Consider the following 20,086-nt stretch of genomic DNA (forward strand, 5'->3'; position numbering starts at 1 on the left):
TTGTGGAGGAGGGGGATGGGGCTCATTTGTTGTTTTTGAAGCACCTTCAGTTTACAGTTGCACTGCTGTAAATAAGAAACAGAGAAATCCTACCCACTGTACTAGTAACACTGGGACAAATAGGCAGTGTGAAAGCTTTCTCCTGTAGAGTAAGCTGTGAAATCTTAAGAAACACCACATGATGCTCTGCAGTGTATGGCATTCGTTACAATTTTTGTTTCAATACCTAGTGCAATGGCTATCTCCAAGTATTCCAGGACCTTCCATACCCCTCCACATCTTGTCTGCTTCATCTAAAAGTGGAAGGCTGTATGTTTGCCCTTTAAATTATACACCCAAGCATACATCCTGTTAGAATCTACAAAATATGTTTTTAATCCTGCTGTAGTCCGTGTGTGTGCATGTGTGTTTATCGGTCTAACATTAAACCTAACTTTATTTTCATATATTTATGAGTATATTTATATATATGTATGGATGATAATGGGGAAAGCAGAAGCATAGAGCACATGCACTAAAGCAGCTTTTCCCAGGATTATTTGTTACAAAGTTCTTCTAAACTAGTAAGAGGAAGCTTGCTTTAGGAGTTTACTTTTACGCTGGGCTCCCACTGTCTGTATTTCCTCACTCCTCATTGTGCTGTAATTAATTCCCATCACCAGATTAACAATGACATCTGGGAAAGCTGCTGAATCAAACACAGAAAAGCAAAAGCATTGCTTCACAACTGTAAGCTCTATATCATGAAAGCAGATGAAAATAAGTCTATTTTTACACCAGGCAGAACATCAGGAATCATAAACTAATCCTCAATGAACAATACCTACAGCCAGACCTGCTGAAATGATAAAAGGAATTTTTAGTCAGATTCAAAAGAGCCACATACTTAAAAACACAAGACAGTTTCTTCCCTTAATTAGAAATGAAAAATGAAGATACAATATCACATTAAAAAAGAATTAAAAAGAAGTACAATTATGTTCATTCATTAAAGTTTGAGGGAGCATTGAAATGATCTTCCGGTTTGAAATATTCATAATTGGCTTTTAATTTATATATAAATAAAAAGGTACCTTGTAGAGACCAAAGAAGCCCAAGTCCCGTAGTACAGTAAGGGCACTAACTCGTGGACCAGTAGTAATTTCTCCAGCTACCTGTAATCGAATCTTGACAATTTCTAGTGGATTGGTAAAGATCACTTGAGAACCTCCAGCCTGAAATTAAAAGTAGAAGGCAGCATGTTAACTCATTAAATTATTTCCAACATAATGTCCCGATACATTCAAGAGAAGATATTTTTAATACTGCTGCAATCAGTTGAGTTATTAGCAGATGTGAGTTTTAATATTAGCTAACAAACTGCAGCTCACAAGGCAAGAAACCTCCCCCACAGGAGGTGAATGGTCAGAAAACAGAGAGGAAGCAGGTCAGCCACTGCAGGACACTGCAGTACATCAAACAACTGCTAGCTCAATTCTTGCTGCAAGGATATATTCACAAACACCAATTTATGCAATACTGACAAGCCAAGAACATTGTAAAGTGAGTAATGAAGCAAAAGAAAGAATTAGCAACTAAGGAATGAAATCGAGATGAACCTGTGAGTACATAGAAAGTGAAAACATACTATTGAAGAGTAAAAGTCTGGCAGAAGCTTTTTCAAGTTTGGCAAGAATTCATACAACAAAGCACCCAGGGATTCCAAAGACCAGAACTGCAGATAACTTTTCATTTTTTAAAATCCCAGTGAAATACCACTGTCGGTGTCATTAAGTGCTGTTTGATTCAAGAACCCGAGCTCCACATTGTTATTTGTGCACCAAGTCAGAGAGAAGGTCTACAGACTGAAGGATTCCATTAATCACCAACTGTTAAATGTTTTTAAAGTGTCAGCCTCCGTTTGTTGGTATCATTCAACAGATCTTGAAAGTTAGTCAGATTTAAAACACTGTGGTGGGATGCATTTTAGACTCTGAACTAGTTCTAGCAAAGTTCATTTCATTCACAATATACAACATAGAACGTAACCATAAGAAAAAAAGGTTACATAACATAACCTACGTGTATTCAAAACTTCAAGCTCTACCTGGCCAAAATTCATCAGTGTCCTTCTAATTTCTGTTAATTTCTTAATTGTAAGGCCTAGCAGCTATGCTCTTTCTAGGTTGTGAAATCACAGACTATCCAAAGGGCAACCCCCACACTCCCCACAACAAAAACAACTAAAATAAAACAAATTCCCTTTAAAAGCACTTCCATCTAGCCATGTCTAGTATGCGCACATCTTTTTTAAATTACCCAAATGTTAAAAGAATTAATCACAGCTCAGATTAACTATCATTCAAAATAAAAAATAGGCACGGTAATATGGTTTAAATAATGTGCTGAAGAAATGGCAAATCGCACGAACAACTATTCTTGTCTACCACTTAGACTGAGCATACACGGTGTGGTTACAAATTAAAGTCTTTACATAACCCCCAAAATATCCCAAATGTTTCCTATTTTGACCAGAAAAAGCATGCTCTTGTGTAACTCAACTGGTTTTGACTTTCAAATTGGCATAATTTAATTTAACTGCATTTACCAAACCAGAATCCTAGTACATATAAAATTGCTATGCTTATTGCCATCAGAAATTAGAATGATAAATTATTTGGCACATGTACTGACTTCAGTTTTGCACTTAAAACATATTAAGTAAGCACTCAAAACAAAAAAATGAGACAGTTTCTTTTACTTGCCTACTCATCTTGCAAAGTCTCAAAATCAAAAAAAAAAAAAATCTTGGAAAGGTCTTTCTGGTGAATTTTAAATTCCTATGTAATAAACAGTACGGTCTATGTATTACAAATATTAAGTGTTCCCACATGCCGTCACACATTTTTTTTCTTCCTAAAAGGATAATATCCCAATTGCAAGGTGCTAATATTCATTTGCGAATTTGCTACACCACAGCCATCCTCCAAAATACACTGTTTAACAATTCCCATCAACCGATCTAGGTTAGCACAAACAAACTGCTTTCTCTCAGTATGATTCTTGCAGTTCATTGTGCGTAACTCCACATGAAGTGGTTCTTTAATACTCATTATGGGAAAACCATATAAAAACTCAGAAGATGACAACAAAATTAAGTTTAATTTATGATTATTAATGCACCAAAATATGGAGTAATTTAAAAATCTATAAAATGTTTATAAGTGAATGCCCTATTTAGAGAAGGGAAATAGAAATGTACCTGGTTTTAAAGGAGAATAAAGGCAAATAATTTCTGAATTTTAAGGAATGGGAAGTGTTTAAAGTGCTGGCACACATCAGTGTTTATGTTTGCATGTCCGACCTGGCTGCGGTGATACTTGGAGCATTCCATGTTTGTGGCTCTGGCTAAATCACACAAGCCTTTCTCTGTTTCAGCTTGCTGTTTGAAAAATGGGGATGCTATTACTTACCCACCTCATACAAGCAGGCTTGCTGTATTCAAAAGTTTTAAAGCACTGAGACCTGTATGCACCAGCCATTACCAAAAACACTAAAACAACTGATGTGAGGACTACTGGTTTCGTTGCCCACAAAGGACATCTAACAAAAGACACTGGAAATTTCCAGTGAAGCCTTTCTACCAAACCGTCTGGGTACTAGCCCAGCACACTGCACAACCTTTGTCATCCTCGGAATTTGACCCAAAGGTATACTCCAAAAATCAAATGATGAGGAATTCAAAGTGATGAGGCCTACAATACCTGACAGAAGGTCTCGGTAGGAGGGTTTCTGCCACCTGCCTACTTTGCGATGGAGACGAAGGCTGGTTTGCCATCAGCTGGTGCACAGGCAGCTCCAATGGTAACAGGGACAGTTGCCCGGTGGGGAGCTTTTATCACCCTGTTATTTAACTGTCCGTGCTGGTAACTGCAGATCCTTACTCTCAAAAGGGAAGGGAAGCAAACTAGAAATGGCTACTATACTCTCTAATGAAATGATTTCTTGCTTGTCTAGTACTGGTAACTCCTATTGTGTTATTCATCATCATAGTATGCAAGTGTCTCTCTCATAAATATTAATGGCTATTTCCTCCCGGTGCTCCTGTGAGGATAGTACAACGACTCCAGTTTTACAAGCAGGGGATTTAAGGTAAGGAGGTTAATTGTATGCCCAGTGTGTGTGTCCCCCTAGGTTGACTAGTAACAGTCTCCAGATACCCTGATCTCCAGGTCAGTAGCTTGAATCACAATAGCATTGTTTCTCTCTTCCGTCTGAGTTTTTACTTAGTGAGTGCAATGAAAGAAATCTCATTCATCTTTTTTTTTTTCCAGTTTCTTCAAGGTACTGGCATAAACTGTTGTGGAAAAAACAGACAAAACATAACCAACACGTCCTTATCATACTGCTCATTTTATTTGGCAAAAAGTTTAACTTTTTACTTGGTAACTTCTGCAGTTAAAAGTGTACCTGCTTGTTTTAAACTTTTAAAATACGCTCCCAAAAGTAAGAACTGGGATACTATTTTATTGGCCAGAATAAACACAGTTTAAAGCTCAGGCAGCTCAAGCTTAATGATTTCTCCATTAAACGTCTCAAAAATCATTCCGGGAAAACCTTTATCAAATGTTTGTCATAGATAGCTCCCAGCAACACCGATTTTTCTAGACTGAAGTTACAAACTTGAATACCCCCAACTCCAAATTCCTTATCACCTCTTCCAATGTTTTTTTTTTTTTTTTTTCAATTTTTTTTAAAGAAATAAATGATCCAATTGGAAAAGCAAATCCATTGCTTTTCAGTTGTTATCATGTGATTAAACAAAAACTACAACTTTGGCTTATTTACGAGAGCGAATACCTAGAGCTAGTGCATAATTATCTGAAGGGGCCCACAAAGGGCCCATATTATTCAGAAAGAATTTAACATTTGACCTAATCACAAGCTCTTATGGTCTTGTTTGATGTAAAGCAAGAAAATGAAAGGGATATACCTCCATCATCCTAGACCTGACACACACGTTACAAGAAATCTGCATGCCTATAAAATGTTCGGTATGTTTTAACACATGGACAGCTAGTACGCATCCATACATATGTGAAGGTTTATAAATATATTTTTTATCACTTTTGCAGTTCTTTAACTCTGTACCTGGTATGATATCACCCAACACCTCTCGATGGCAGTATAGCCTTGTACAGTAACACTACTATCTATCACATTCCTCCTACTACTTTCCTACTGCACAGAACAGAAAGGAGAAGTGGGAATAGTTGAGGTGTTTTGTTGCTTTATTTTTTCTGTCCATGGGGAAATACAGTCCATCCTACACTGAAATAATAATTTTAAAAAAAAGTTTAATAATGACCAGATTAACAACACCCCAGTTTTAAGAAGTCAGAATGTTTTCTTCTCCTTCACATGTCCAAATCACCTTGTAATAAATTTTATTGGTAAATAAACAGTTTTTCACCTGCTTCGTTACGCTAAGACAAGAAATTTCCATTCTTTTTCATGTAACTGCATTTTGTGTCCCTATGATAAAAAATCAATACACCAGATCTAATCTTCCTGAAGCTTTCAAATCTCCATCTGAAAGCTTCAATGTAGGTTTTGAAAATAACACAACTTGCAATTCACGAAGGAAATTCTGTGTTTTCCATCCCAGAAGAAAGCAATAGTTTTTTTTTATTATTATTATTATTATTATTCCTTTCATTGCTATTGCTCATTAACTCTTCTAACACATCTAATTAACCTTATTTACTACTTTGAGCCATAGCCTTTATCTTGTTTTCAGCTAAGAGCATTTAGGGTCAGCCTGGATCTTTCTTCTTTATCCAACTTGTCACATACCATCTTTTAACGTTTATGGATGAAGAAAGGATTACTACTGCTATGAGAGTGTTAATATTTCCAACAATATCACCCAAGGATAGCAATTATGGCAATTAATGGCAACCACTAAAACACATAAGCAACATATTATACATTTAACCTCTTGAAAAGAAATTATCTGACATGTCTTGCTTACTCATTGGATTTACAAGACGACAGACTGGTGCAAGTTCCAAACTTTCTAGACAATTATCATATCCAGTCATATGGGATATCACGCTCAGTTCCAGGCCTTTACTCCTTGCTGCCTGCCAGATGCAACTTGTTTTCTTGTGCATTTGCTGGATTACATTTATCCTAATTAAAGTCAAGGTTCCTAAAGTACTAAGCACTGTACAGACACAAAATTAAGATTGTTCCATCATAAAAAAATAAATAAATCTAAATTAAAAAGGCACACAAGCGATTCAAGAATAGAAGAGTCACCATCTTCATTGCACAACAAAGGGCAACAGTACTAAAAATAAATAATCATAAATGATTTATCACAAAATCACTAATTCTAAGGCTTAGAAGGGAGATTTACAGAGTGCCATTGCTGCACTCCAAACTACCTGTAGAAGTCTTGGTGTTTATGTATCAAAAGACACCAAAAGCATCCAATGAATTGTGCTGAGCTGCTACACAGGTGATTTCACTATGGACTTGACTGTTACCAGAAAAGCTGCTGAGTAACAGACATCTGTCCAAAGTGACTGTTTTTCTTATATATTTCAAAGGTGAAAACCTTAATTATGTGGCACTCTGTGTCAAAGGTAAATCATACTGGGTTCTCAAAAGGTTGGTTCTGTGTTACCTTTTTTCAGATAAAGCCAGGCTTCAAAAATCCAGACAAGCCATCTTGTGCTATTTTGTGTGCTCTCATCTGTGGTCCTATCTATACAGAATTCTGATAATGCTCTTTAGCAATGGGAGTTCATATAGTAAATACCTTTTCTTCAGACCACGAGGAGATTTCCTGAGCCCTCAATCATCTGTTTTTCACTACCCCGACCAGGCTAGCACAGAAACAGCTTTCATGCTGCTCAGGCAGAACTGTGTTTTTCCCCAGCTAATCTTTCTTGTCTTCCGAGGACAGACTTCTCTTGGTCTGGCAAAGGTTTTAGTTTGGAGCAGCACAAACAGCGAACACTGCTATAATCACGAAATCTTGTTAATGTCCACATGTACATAAAACGTAAAGCAAGCCCCTTCAAACATTCCTGTAAATGTGCTCATAAATAGAATTGTAATTAGCCTGAAAAGAAGAACATTCCTGCTACTGCTTCATTCAGATTTGCAAGACTCAGATACAAGTTGTGACAATTCCCTATAGTAGTTTATTAATAACCTGGCTAAACAGAAACAAACAAGAGTATGGTTTGTTTATAAGCACTGACCAGCTCCGCGATGGGAAAATAATTTAAAATTGTGGATTTGATATTTTCTACGTTATAGGTAATTCAGTTCTCAGAAGCCCAGCCAAAAAAAATCAAAGTGGAGCCTTCTTGATTGGCATTATAAAAGCAATTAAGCTACAGACCTGTCAAATATGTTAACATTTGGCTCTGTCTGCTCTACTTGTCTATTTTGACTAGTTGTGGAATCGTTTAATGATTTACAGACCTTTCAAGTCTTAAGGCATGGTAGCTGTATTAAAACTGTGACCCATTATTTCTTGGTCACATCATAAATTACTGTGACATCATAAATATCTTCCTTTTTCTCTTAGAAAGCTAGTTTTTAATTCCTGATTTGAGCTTGAGGTTTTGCTTTCCTTTTTTTTTATTACTATTTTTGAACTTGCACTGGTAAACACTACAATATTTTATTGCCTGTAAAAGAAGTAGTAACAAGAGAAAGGGATGGGTAATAAAATATAATTGTCAAAACAATTATGTTTTAAGCTATAATGCATCTTCATATAAACTTTTTCAGTCAATATTTCTAATAAAATAGTAAAAAAAATAATGGAAAGAATATGAGGTATGTTTGCTGGAAAAAATGGGCTTTTTAATAGTTCAGAACTGCTCTATAATAGGAAATGTATCACCTACATCTATGCACCCTTTCTTATTTTACAGTTTGTAAAAATTCCACCCCTAATCTGTATCTCTCACTTTTTTTCTCCCCCTTTGGAAGAAGGGAAGTGAAAAGGAAGAGGAGAGAGGAAGGAAAAGGGGAAAGTACATCTAATTTGTTATGGGAAAGTACACTTAGAAAAAAAATAAAATGAACTAATCTAAAAGGAAAATTCAAAATAGAGCGATATCATGTTCAGCATAACTTCTTAATGTATTCAGGAAAGTCCAGTTTAAACAGGTATGACTGGGTGAAAGATGCAGCAAGCTATTTTTTAAAACATCCAAACCTGCAAGGAAATGTGGGGTGAGGTCAAAGAAAAGCAGGAACCCTACACCAGGAACTTCCCCACCCTTTGGTACAACCTCTGGAAGGGCTATCATGTTACTGTATGTTGCCTTCCCAAACTTTACTGTAAGGCTTTAAAATAAGATTAGCCGAAAATTTATCCCAGACAATTAAAACAAAGCAGCGTTGAAACACAATGGGTTTGCAAACGTGAAGTTAAATTTAAGTCCGTATCGAGCTGCTCTTTTTTGTATCAGTTTAAAATTACTTAGAACCAGTACGCTGAAAATAACAATTAGTCGTTCAGAGAAGAAAACTATACTTTAAAACATATAATTAATTACAGTATATTCTGTTACATTATATTAATTAAATTAAATATAGTTTTAATCTGATTATTTAACAAAAATCAATTATCTGCAGAAAATATTTTTATTTTCATCAAGAAAAAACAAGTATTAGGAGCCTTTTGAACCGTTTCTTAAACAAGAGATGTGACTGTCGGGCTTTTATACGTGTATATAGAACTGCTCTTTAAAGCAAAGGAAGTTACAGTCCCTGGCTACAGGGAGAATAGACATCTTACAATACATCGGTTAAGAGTGCAAGAAAAGAAATGTATGCCATTTGCTTTCAAAGTTAGTATGAGTAATGGTAAAGAAGACCATTTTTACTTAAGTATCTCAATAAACCGCACCAAGACTTTTCTGTGGTAACAGTTGTTCTTTTTTTTTTTTTTTCAGATATACACGCAGGGATTCCGTCCCTGCCTTCTTAATGCTCAGTTTCATTTTTATCCATAGCTCAGAATTCCTTGCCAAATAGATCAGAATTTTGTCAGATTTAGGTTTCTGAAAAATGAAAACAAGAGTAACACCTTCAATATCGTTTAGCCTCCAACTTAGAAATGTCTGAACTTTTCTAAGTTAGAGATCTAAGAAGTGTAGGAGTTGGAGTCCATCTCTCTACCTCAAATACAATGCAAAAGAGAAAATGCAGCTCAGATGTGGACTTTACTGCTCTCTGAAACATAAAATAAACGTTGTAAGTAGCTTAATAAAACTATTTGCACTGGACCAGTTATTTGGCACAATTCATCTGGAATTTCACATCGTATTCCCTCATAAAAATTAATTCTGGACAGGATTTTGCACACTTTCTAGATGAACTCCATCTTAACCGTATCTAATTTTTATGTTCCATGGCAGAGTTGAGGTTGTCCAAGCAGGTCCAATATGTTCCAACTTTATGATGATTACTATAAAGTCTCTAGAAATATGCCTAAAATTGTCTTGACAGCTTAAATAAAAGCAGATCTGTACGGGGTCTGTAATTGTACTGTGCTACATGATTTAAACTAGCTAATAGTGAGCACACACTGAGCAGCTGGGAAGGAAAAGACTGCGTGCACTTGGAAAGAGGAGGGAGAGCAGAAGGAAAGGTTACAAAGCAAAATGTTTCTCCCTTTTCTTGCAGAGCATTAGGCCTCCAATTTACCTATATAATTGTATTGCTATAAGCAGACAAGTCCATGTATATTATATAGCTGTTTCTTTTCAGCCATGCTATAATACTTCTCCTGTTTTTCTTAATACTTTGTGTGTATTTTCTGATTGCTTTTTATTTTCAATTTTTGCATTTCTTCCACTGTTAATTCCAGAAACACACTGTGTATTTTCCAATTAAATGTGAAACCGTTTCATATATTTAAAGAAATAAGCAAAATGATTGTGTCACCTAAAACTGTAGTGGTAAATATGTAGCTAACATTTCAACCCCCCCCCCCCAGATAACCTTTATGACACTTTTAGAGATAGTTTTAGTTGTTTAATATAACCCCGCAATAGGAATAATAACCAGTGCTGTATCAAAAAATATCAGATTATTTTTAAATGAAGCTTTTCAGTAATTAGGTTGAAAAGAGCAATTAAAGCAATAAAATCAATTGGAGTAGTGTGTTTTTTTTTTTTAATATAAATTAAAGACCATTAAAAAAAGACTACAAGATTATTGCCACTGTAAATAAAGAGACTTTAAGTTGCACTTACAGCTTACCCAAACTCATCCTTTTATCTAAGAATCCCTGAAGATAAGTTACAGCATCAGCAGAAATCAAGCCTAACATTTTTTTGCACTTTTTCATTTGAGGAGGTGAAGTCAGATTTGTCATTTAGAGGCTTAGCAGATCGCTGCCCTACAGTATCATTACACTACATCTTGGAACCGGAGCTTTTTACTAGTCTAATAATGGTACGGGCTATATAGGATTTGCATGAGTGATAAGAGTCCTGAATACACAGGAGAGACCGGTGTTCATGGTGGGTGTCAGTCATCGTACAAATCTTTTTCTATATATTTCCATAGGTAACAACTGCTGTAGTCACTAGGAAAAATTCTTACAAAGGAGATGGAGATTTTGAGCCAGCGATTAACATAACAACACTCCTTAAGATTCTGTATAAAAATATCCAGGCTGTACTATTAATTGTATTTCTGAGGGTCTCAAAAAAAAAAAAAAAAAGCCTCGACCTATCACTTTCATCTTCACATAATAAAAAGCTATGAAACAGGCTGTTAACTAAACTAAGTGCCACGAGGTCAGGGAGTAAAGGATCTTTCTATTTTATTCTTTTTTTAAATTATTTTTTATTTTTTTTCAGGAGAGAAAACAGTTTACAAAACAGAAAAAGACTTGTTCAATGAAACAATCAGCTTTAGTTGCAAGTGCAAAAGTCAGCCATGTGTACTAATTCTCAGTAATTATGATGCAAAGAGCGCTCCTTAGGGACTTAAAAGCCAACGACTGGCAATGGTTGGGCGACCAGCAGAGTGGAGCTACTCAGGTGATACTGACCCCTTCAAAGCCCTTTATGTTACCAAACAGCCCAAACCATCCAAGTATCTGCTTGGTCCTCCTTTTCTTAAGTAACAATGCTATAAAGTACTTACAGGACTGGAATTTAAACCATTAAAACCTAGCAGGAATCCCCCCACAAAATCCTTGCTTAAGCGATGAGTGTGCTCCGGGGAAATAAAAGCACAGAAAAAGGAAAATTTAACATCTGTGTTTGTAACACAATCACAGCTGAGAACTGGATGTGGAGACTGGAAAGGTGATAGGGCAGGTTTCTTTTTAAAAAATTCATCCAACTTGGCTGCCCCTTTTTAGACTCCAGCACATCATGCTCTCTTCTGTCTTCTTGCCTCCCACATAAGCGATTACTACATTTTGAAATGAGGTAAAATCCAAGGCTGAAAATATTCAAAAGCATTCAACAGTGTCCTTACTGTTTCCATCAAAATCACAAGCTTCACACTAACTTAAACTGGCACAAAAAGTTAGGCCAGTCCAATACTGAAAGCTCGAGGAAAAGGCCTGCCTTTGGCATCTCACATTTTATGCATATGTTTACACCACAAGAGAAAAATTCATCTCCTTTCCCCAAAACACTAGGCACCACTTGTAATGACAGTCTCTGTTGCTAGTCTGAATTCAGTTTAAAATTACAAATAAATAAATAAAATAAAACTACAAAGACCACCTGCAGAAGAGACAAGTCGCAACCTATCTGCCTGGCACCAGCCTATGCCCTTAAGCGGAGCACTCGGGTTAAAAGGAGACCCGGGGCACTCTGCCACCGCACGTCTGCTGCCAGAGCCTTCTGCAGCATCCCATGCTTAACATATATTTCAAATACCAAATATGACAAGCCAACGCTTACAGAATGTTTAAAATACATCTCAAGCCACCTATCTCTTCAAGCAGATCCCTAGTTTACAATGAACTACTGGCAAAAAGCTTGCTGCAGTACTCATGAATGACAGGTCTCTGTAAAGAGTGCTTTTTCTACCGCAATAAAAAAATTCACAGCAGTCTGTAAAAATAAAAACTCTAGATCAAATGGCATTTTAAATGAAAATTTTGCTGAGTTTCTATGGCTGCTATGTTCATAAGATGTTTTATTAGTGTAAGGGGCAAATACTTTTTCCTCTGCAAGTACTTTATTGCATTTTTCCTTCATTTACAGCATGCATTTTCTTTAGGGCTTTAGAGACCCACATTCTTCTTCACCCCCCCCTCCCCCCCTTCTTTTTCTCCCCTGAATGCTCCTAAAGTTACAGAACAAGGGATCCTACCTGGCAGTCTACAACAGGTCAGTGATCAAACAGAGGGAGCAGCGAGACAGCAGCCAAATCCTGCCCCATCTCCTGAGAATTACAGAAAGCCGGGGTTTCTCAGCCTGCAACGTAATCAAGCCACTGCACCCTGAGGCTTAGATAATCGCAGCATGCTCTCCGCAAGCACACACAGAACAGATGTCTGCACCTACTGAGGTTAAGACACAAGTAGTTTTTAAGTTGCTGCTCAATCTACGTTTTCAACACAGGTAGAAGCTGCTTGAAAATGTGACCTCATCTGTCTTATGACAACAGAAACAAAGATAGATTGAAAATATACCAACATTGCTCTGCCCCAGTGATCAAAGCCAGTTTAAATAAACAGTGTTCTTTATCTGTAAAGTGCACTGGTCTTTGAACAACTATTCATTTTACTTCAAGTATTTGCATTTGCTAGAACAAAATCAATACACCAGATAAAGTAAGCTGTAATGTGAACAGACAGAACTAGACCAAAATGTGAAGTATTATCATTTACCCAGTAATATACCAGTTGTTCATTAAGATACTACTCCGTGAAAGGAAAACAATCTTAAAAACGTAGTGGGTTTTAAATACAGCCTACATTCAGGAATGCATTATGCACTGAGTTAACATTACACAGCCTACGTCTGCTACGAACTCAAAAGAAGCATGAGTAGTTTTTGCCATTTCAAAAAGCCAGTATCACTGCAAAAAGTGAAAATTAGTGGGCACAATAACACATCAGGAAAGAAGTGACGTGGCAGAGTGGGTGCCACAAAGTAGTAACTAATTATTAACTTCTGGAAAGGTTAGCATGAATCCTCTTTAGGCCATAAGCTACAGCCAACATTCATAAAGACACGTTCTTTATTAAGGAAACAAACTCTAAGCTGTGAGAATTATACAGCGCAGTTAAAAGGCACGATGCACAGAAACATTTACCCTTTCATCAAGAGCGGCTGGCCTATCTAGGAAAGAACTGAGATGCTCTAGCAGAGTCTGCTCTTGAACCGGATCTGTGGTTAAACAGAAGCCTTAGTCCACATAGTTAATCTTACACACTGTACTTTCATGTATCTCATACGAAGGAAATTAAAGATACTTACACAGCCACCAGCAAGAATTTCTGCAGCCAGCGGGACAGAGCCATCTTTACTCATAAACTTATCTCTCACAAAATCATTAACCTTAAAAAACAAACATTGATGAAAGTTGATAAATTAAAAGGTTGGAGAAAACACTCATGAGCTGCAAATTTTGTGCAACTGAAAATGCAAATACATCCATGAAGCTACCAAGCTAACAGATATTAGAGAAACCAAATGACATATTGCAAAGTTAGCTATGATTTTCTTTCCAACAAAGATTTTCAGCATTCAGTAATGAATGACTGGAAAAAAAAAGGAAAGTCAGTAATTAAATAATATAACCACTATCTAAAAATTAATGATAAATTCATTTAAGATTTTAGAAACGTTCACTACATTCAGAAATTTAAGTATAAATCAGAATTAATATCAGAATGTTTAATACTAAGTTTTAATGCAATAGTAATTCCATTTAACAACATTAAGCACCTTTCTGTTCTTAAAATGTATTCTACGAGCTTTTGTGAATAACCAGTCATTGGGATATAATGCAATTTTTACCAGCACTTCACTACATGTTCAAATAATCTCCAGTAGTGCAAAAATTAAACTACATGGAGAAAAAATAACAAAAGCCCACAAAACCCAATAAATAGTTATTAAATTTTTGCTCAGGCCTGAACTATTTACAAATAGGACGATAAGATGAAGAAATTGAATAAGCTTGTTATATTTTGGAGCAAATCTGAACAATAAGTTTCCAGTAAAATTCTTAAAATATATGTGTAAGTATGTGACTTGTGTGCCACCTGTAATGTTCGCAAGTGAGATATAAATAGTTGTTTTGTGCGTTTGTAATTAAGTTTCTATCAAGCAAAAATGATGGAATGCAGTGTACCATGAATCTGACACATTAAGAGTAAAAATCCTTAACATGCTTATTGTAATTAGATTTTAAAATGTGGAGAAATGTGAAAATAATCCATTTGCAAACTTACGGTAAGTTTTATGGCCTTCTCTGGTGCTACTCCTAATAGCTGTGGTAACAGACCTGCAACGTGGAAAAAGAGAATTCAATGCATCAAGTAACTTGGTATTAACTAAACAAATCAACAAATGTATGTAGAGATCACCACCTAGAAACGGGCAATTTTTACAGCGATTTTGTGTTATTAGATTTAATGAGAGTACTTAAACATTCCATTTTGAGAACAAACTTTGTGCTACCACTTCAAGTCAGATTAACTTCCTACATACGCCGTAGTTACTTTAGCTTTTTTAAATCTGTGATATTAGCTTGCTTTACACTTAAACACCAATACAGATGTTGCCAACTATGTTTCAGTACTTTGTGCTACACTAACATTTATTTTTTTGCATCTTCACACAAAAACGTCTGAAGACCTACTAATGAATTTTTAAGATATAAGATGTATTTATATTTTAAAAGTCATGTGTGCATTACCTTTTCCTGGCAAAACCAGTGCCATTAGATGGTAGGATCCAAGGGGAAAAGAATCAAAATAATGCAAAACATTCAAGCATGTATGACTGCATTCTTGAGCACTTTGCCCAGTTAACTCACCAGTTCTTAAATTATGCTGCTTTCTTCCCGGCTATGGAATTTCCTGTTTTATTTTGTTAGGAGTGATGCAGTATAAACTGGAAGTGGGAATCTGACTACTGGTTTCACTTGCCTGAAGTGAATAGACTGTATCTCGTTTGGGCGACACAACCTAAAAACATGCAGAGTTTACCAAATAAGCCTGGGGCTAGAATGGTGTTGTAAGCGTTCACAAGGATAATGAAATTAAGGCACCATTCAAATCACACAGGCTAGAATAGGCTGCTGGTGCAGACCCCTTTGTTTTAGCAGCTCAGGCAGCACCTCTGGCTACTTTCTACAAAGTCTGACATTTGCAGTTCCCCATGGTTTTCTCTTTGGAGAAAAAGAGACAACAATTAAGGTTCCACCTCAAGAGCTCACTTGCTGAAAAGCATTTTCCCAAAAAGCTAAACATCAGAATAACAAAGAAAAATGAACGTGCACTGGACTAGCGTACTCTTCCATTCTCCTACCATCTATCAGCTTTACTGGTTACTACCAGTCACTGGTTAGTTTCCTTAATAAGAAAAAGATGGCAGAGAGTAGCACCATTTGGGTTGTGGTAGCCAAAAACCCAGCCATATTTATAAACTATTGCCTTTAAAATTTTGCCCTTGTTATTAGTATTTTTGTTTTTAAAGTGTCAAAAAGAGTAATTAATTGCACATACAGCTGAGACACATACACACCTAACAGTTACCTGAGAAAACTATGTTGAAATATGATCATATGGCTGAATATTCAAACAAAAGAGTGCAGTAATATTAAGTTCATGTACAGTTGCTCAGAAGAAGAGATTTTGCTAAGTAAAATTTCAAAATTTGAATTTCAGAATCAATTTTAGTTGCATAGTTGACTTGAATTCAGACCTCAATGAAAAAATATTAAAACCATCACAATTGTATAACTGAATATTGCACTTTCTGAAGCACTATGAATAAAAGCAAGGATATACACTGAATACAATTTTTACAGCTTTTATCTTATAAAGACCAAATTCTCTTTGTATCTGCTACAGTATTAATCTAAATTTACATCTATGGGACATATCTGGATCTGTACAGACATTTTTGCTAATGAATTTGTATCTTCAGTGATTAAAAAGACACTGTCTCCAGCTGAACAAAAGGCACTGTCTCCAGAGGAGCTCTTCATTTGCTCTCATACCTATGTAATAAAGCTATTTCCAAGGGGTACCTGTGCATTCTATACATTATGATTATCAAAACTCAATTCTCTTTATTACTTATCCTTTTGATGGGAGCCCTGTCAAAAGAGTTCTGAACAGAATAGAGATGCTAAGTTTGAGAAGAAAGATAGCACATCTAGGGACACGTAGGAAAATGCTATTTTTCTGTTGGGGTTATCCTGACATGCTGAGCATTTTTCAGTATCACTGTGCATTAGCAGATCAGCAATGTGTCACATGCACAGATGTAGGACAGGCTTAGAATTGTCTTAAAAAAACGCATGTAACGTTCCAGAATAACATTTTGCACATAGGCAGCCTGCTAGTATAGAATACAGCAAACACATTATACAACTCATTTTTATATATCCAATGCTCCTTCATAGCTCTTTATGTGAGAGAGATTACAGAAAGCTGCATTCAGAGTTACCTTCTGAAAGCAGCCTAAATATAGCTGAACAATATACATGCATGAGCTCATCCAGCCCAGTTGTGGTGATGGTATTGAGCAAGTAAGTCTTATTTGGTCAAAGCATTTTTCAGACTGTTAACAGTGAAACTTCAGCTTCACATTGTGTAATGAATATCATTTTCCCATCGTATTAGAAAAACCTACAGAGTGAAGGAGTTGTTGCTCAGTGTAGGTTAATATTTGAAACCATTTGGACACATGACGTTAAGGTGGGAACAGAATACTGCAACATTTTTCTGTTCATATGAGAAACTGGGCAATTAATTTCCAGTTGCCATTTGAGCATGGCTTGATCAGATTGCAAACAGGGTATTTATTTCATGAAGATGTTGTGCCGTGACAAAACTTTAGGGTAGGAGTAGGCTTGTACTTGCACTCCACAAAAATGCTACTTCATTGCATATTGTAGAGGAAAGCTCCTGCCATGGTCTTGTATCATTTGCATGGGAGTCCATCAAGAATAATGAAGTTGGATCATGAATGAATGAATGAATGCTAAAATCTAAGATCAGAAGGCATCTGAGGTCACTGTAGTGCTAGAAGCACCATCTTAAATAAAACTAACAGGTCCCTTAACAGTTAATGATCACAGATAACAGTATTCCACAGCATTTCCTGTCTTTCTCATCCTCTTGGTGAAGTGACATTAACTGAAATGCACGGCCACTGAACATTTTAATGAGCTGCAATTTATCTCTGGTATTTTTATTTCCCATAAAAATTCCTTCAGGTATAGACAAAATAATCTCTTAATCTCACTGCTTAAGACTACGAAGCATTCTGTGACTCGTTAGGTGGACACACAATTAAAATAAGAAATATAGGTGACCTCATCAGTTGGAAGAGATGTTGACAGATCAGTTTCCAAAATTTTCTTATATTTGCATATATATAAATACCCGTGAGTTTCTAAATACATATTTCAGGTATAAATGTAGCCACAACAGTAAATTATAGGTACCTGACATGAGTTTTCTTTTTAGCCATGCAGAGAAAGAGACATGAAAATTTTATCTCATATGCACAGTCTTAACAAAAATTAATCTAACAATGCAGCATTCAAATAATGGATATCATAAAGTTAATGATTCTAAAGCAGTTGATATCACATTTGTTGTTTTAAAAAAATCGAAGCACCTTCTCAGTAGAAAAGCTGATTATCCTTAGAATCAAATTTGCATTAAACAGAATTTAGTGCTCTCTGTACATCCACAAGATGGTGTAATTTATCCTTATCTGAGATGGTGGTTTAGAACATGGTGGTTTAGCCCTTTTCAAGTTTGGAATAAAATAATGATTAAAAAAAAAAAAAAAAAATCAGTTCACTTCACTGGATGTAACTGTGTGCCTTGTATTAAAAATATCCTCTGAAATGGCTGGGTTCAGAGTAGGGTTTGTAATTCCTGCTGGCTATCTTGCAGTGTGGTATGACAAACAGACCATTGCTCCAAATGTTTCTACAAGTTTTTTTTTTGTTCCTTTTTTTTTTTTTTTTTTTTTTTTAAAGGTTTTGCATCACTTTTCAGCTAAGTAGGAGAAAACTACCAATTACTGCTCCCTTCTCCACTGGAAGAAAAAAAATTTGCTTAACTCTGAATGCACCACAGTCTAAGTATAGTGTCTTAGTAAGTGTACAGTGTCTTAGCTAGAGTGGTAACTAAGATTAGAATTAGATGATTCTTGCTGTAACTTTACTGTGCTACATTGTGTAAATAAAACGTTCTTTGCAAATTTTCCTGTCCTCTCTCAAGCTTAACTGGAAACCTTTATTCTGCACTTGGTTGCTCAGCTTTCCCCAACACGATCTACTTAGAAATTAGGCAAGAGTCTGAATTTATGGAAACACACGGAGTTATGGAAACTCCGCATTCTTAAGAAGTTTTCACCATTTGACTCTTTTTAAAGAAAGAAGTTAAATCAGGCTGCCTTTTAAGTAGAGAATCTGTACAAGTGCAGGTCTCAGTTTCCTCTGAAATGATGGTGTTCTTTGCCATTGCACAATTTTTCCTATATAATCCAGAAATGAGATTATTGTCTTGGGTTTAGAAGACCAGCACCACCAAACTGTCTGGGATTTTACTGTTCTGTATGCCTAGGAAGACTGAAAAGTAGCAAAGGGGATGGAGAATGGTAAATCAAGCTATACTGATGAAGGCTTCAATAGTTCCCTGAATTTGGCAATGAAAGATCACTCCAAAACCACAACAAACAAATTGAATTAAGAATCCACATTTTTCACATTTCTGAGTTTTTTTTTTCTGGGTGAAAAATCACCATACTTCAGAATTTATATAAGACAGGAGTGGATGGTTGTGGATTTCTGCATATTTATTCTTTCAGGATCATGGAAGAAGCAAGCATACATTTGCAGGGAATATATTTTGTTCTTTAGCCAATAACTGAGACTTTTTACGATCCCAATTAAATATAAACCCTTACAAAATGGAAACCATGTCGATACTCTTTATTAAATTACTAGGCCTACTCAAAAAATGGTCTCAGTCACAATCGATAACAGTCTTCCCATCTCCAGTTGTGCTGAAAGAATTACAAAGTCTGTATTTTGTGGAGGAGCTATTTAGCCAACTTCCAGCAACTCAGATCGTATATTACAGAGTGCCCATGTATCACAACACTTACTTTTAGAGTTGTTTCGCACTTTGTCTTATGCCACTGTAAGCATTTTTTTTTTCCGTTTTGTTTGTTTGTTTTCCCCTTTCAGGTGCATACGGCTTTGCCAGACCATAACTTCTTCTACTGAAATCTTCCATTCCTCTTTCCTGACTCAACTGTTTTTTGAAATTCAGTTCAGTCATTACAGTATCCTCATTTTCAAAAATTAAAAAACTTCCTAAGCAAGATCGCTAAAAATAAATTATGCAAATTTCAAACTCACCCCAATAAACATGGCAGATGGGGGGGAGGTATCTCTATAACGCAGATACTAGAAATATAATTTGCTTTATCTCTTTGACAGAGAAAAACTACAGACAAATGCACAGAACTCAGTAGTTTATGATTCTTTATAACTCCTTCCGACTTACCTGAACTTACATCATTGATACCATAACTGTGACAAGGACAAAATAAAAAATCCATCACTTGACTGCAGGCACTTATCTAAGATGCCCGAAGTGAGCATGATTTAGTTCCTGGACAGAGCAGATGAGCTTTTGGAGCTTTCTCCATTGACAATAAAGGGAGCTTGGAACACCTAATTTCATAGGAGTAATTTCATTGGGAGTAATGGTTACGTATATTAAGCTAAGTGGGTTGATCCTAGCTAATCTCTCTGGCTGACTCAACACTGACAAGCTCAGAAGGGGTATACATAAAACTTGATAAAGATGACAATTCCCAGT

The 20,086-nt window shown here is 36.0% G+C and overlaps 1 protein-coding gene across 4 annotated transcripts in view; it reads right to left on the minus strand.

The window, feature by feature from the left end:
- The window catches only part of SLC25A13 (solute carrier family 25 member 13), a 99,199-nt gene that overhangs the window by 16,437 nt on the left and 62,676 nt on the right, over positions 1–20,086 (minus strand). For all 4 annotated transcript variants that reach the window (XM_035317344.1, XM_035317345.1, XM_035317343.1 and 1 more), the window contains 3 exons: positions 14,456–14,508; positions 13,476–13,556; positions 1,074–1,214 (listed from right to left, as the gene is read on the minus strand). In XM_035317344.1, the coding sequence (XP_035173235.1) occupies positions 1,074–1,214; positions 13,476–13,556; positions 14,456–14,508 (275 nt within the window). The remainder of the gene's footprint in view (positions 1–1,073; positions 1,215–13,475; positions 13,557–14,455; positions 14,509–20,086) is intronic.

This window comes from Oxyura jamaicensis, chromosome 2, assembly GCF_011077185.1.
Source record: "Oxyura jamaicensis isolate SHBP4307 breed ruddy duck chromosome 2, BPBGC_Ojam_1.0, whole genome shotgun sequence".
In the NCBI taxonomy this organism is placed as follows: Eukaryota; Metazoa; Chordata; class Aves; order Anseriformes; family Anatidae; genus Oxyura; species Oxyura jamaicensis.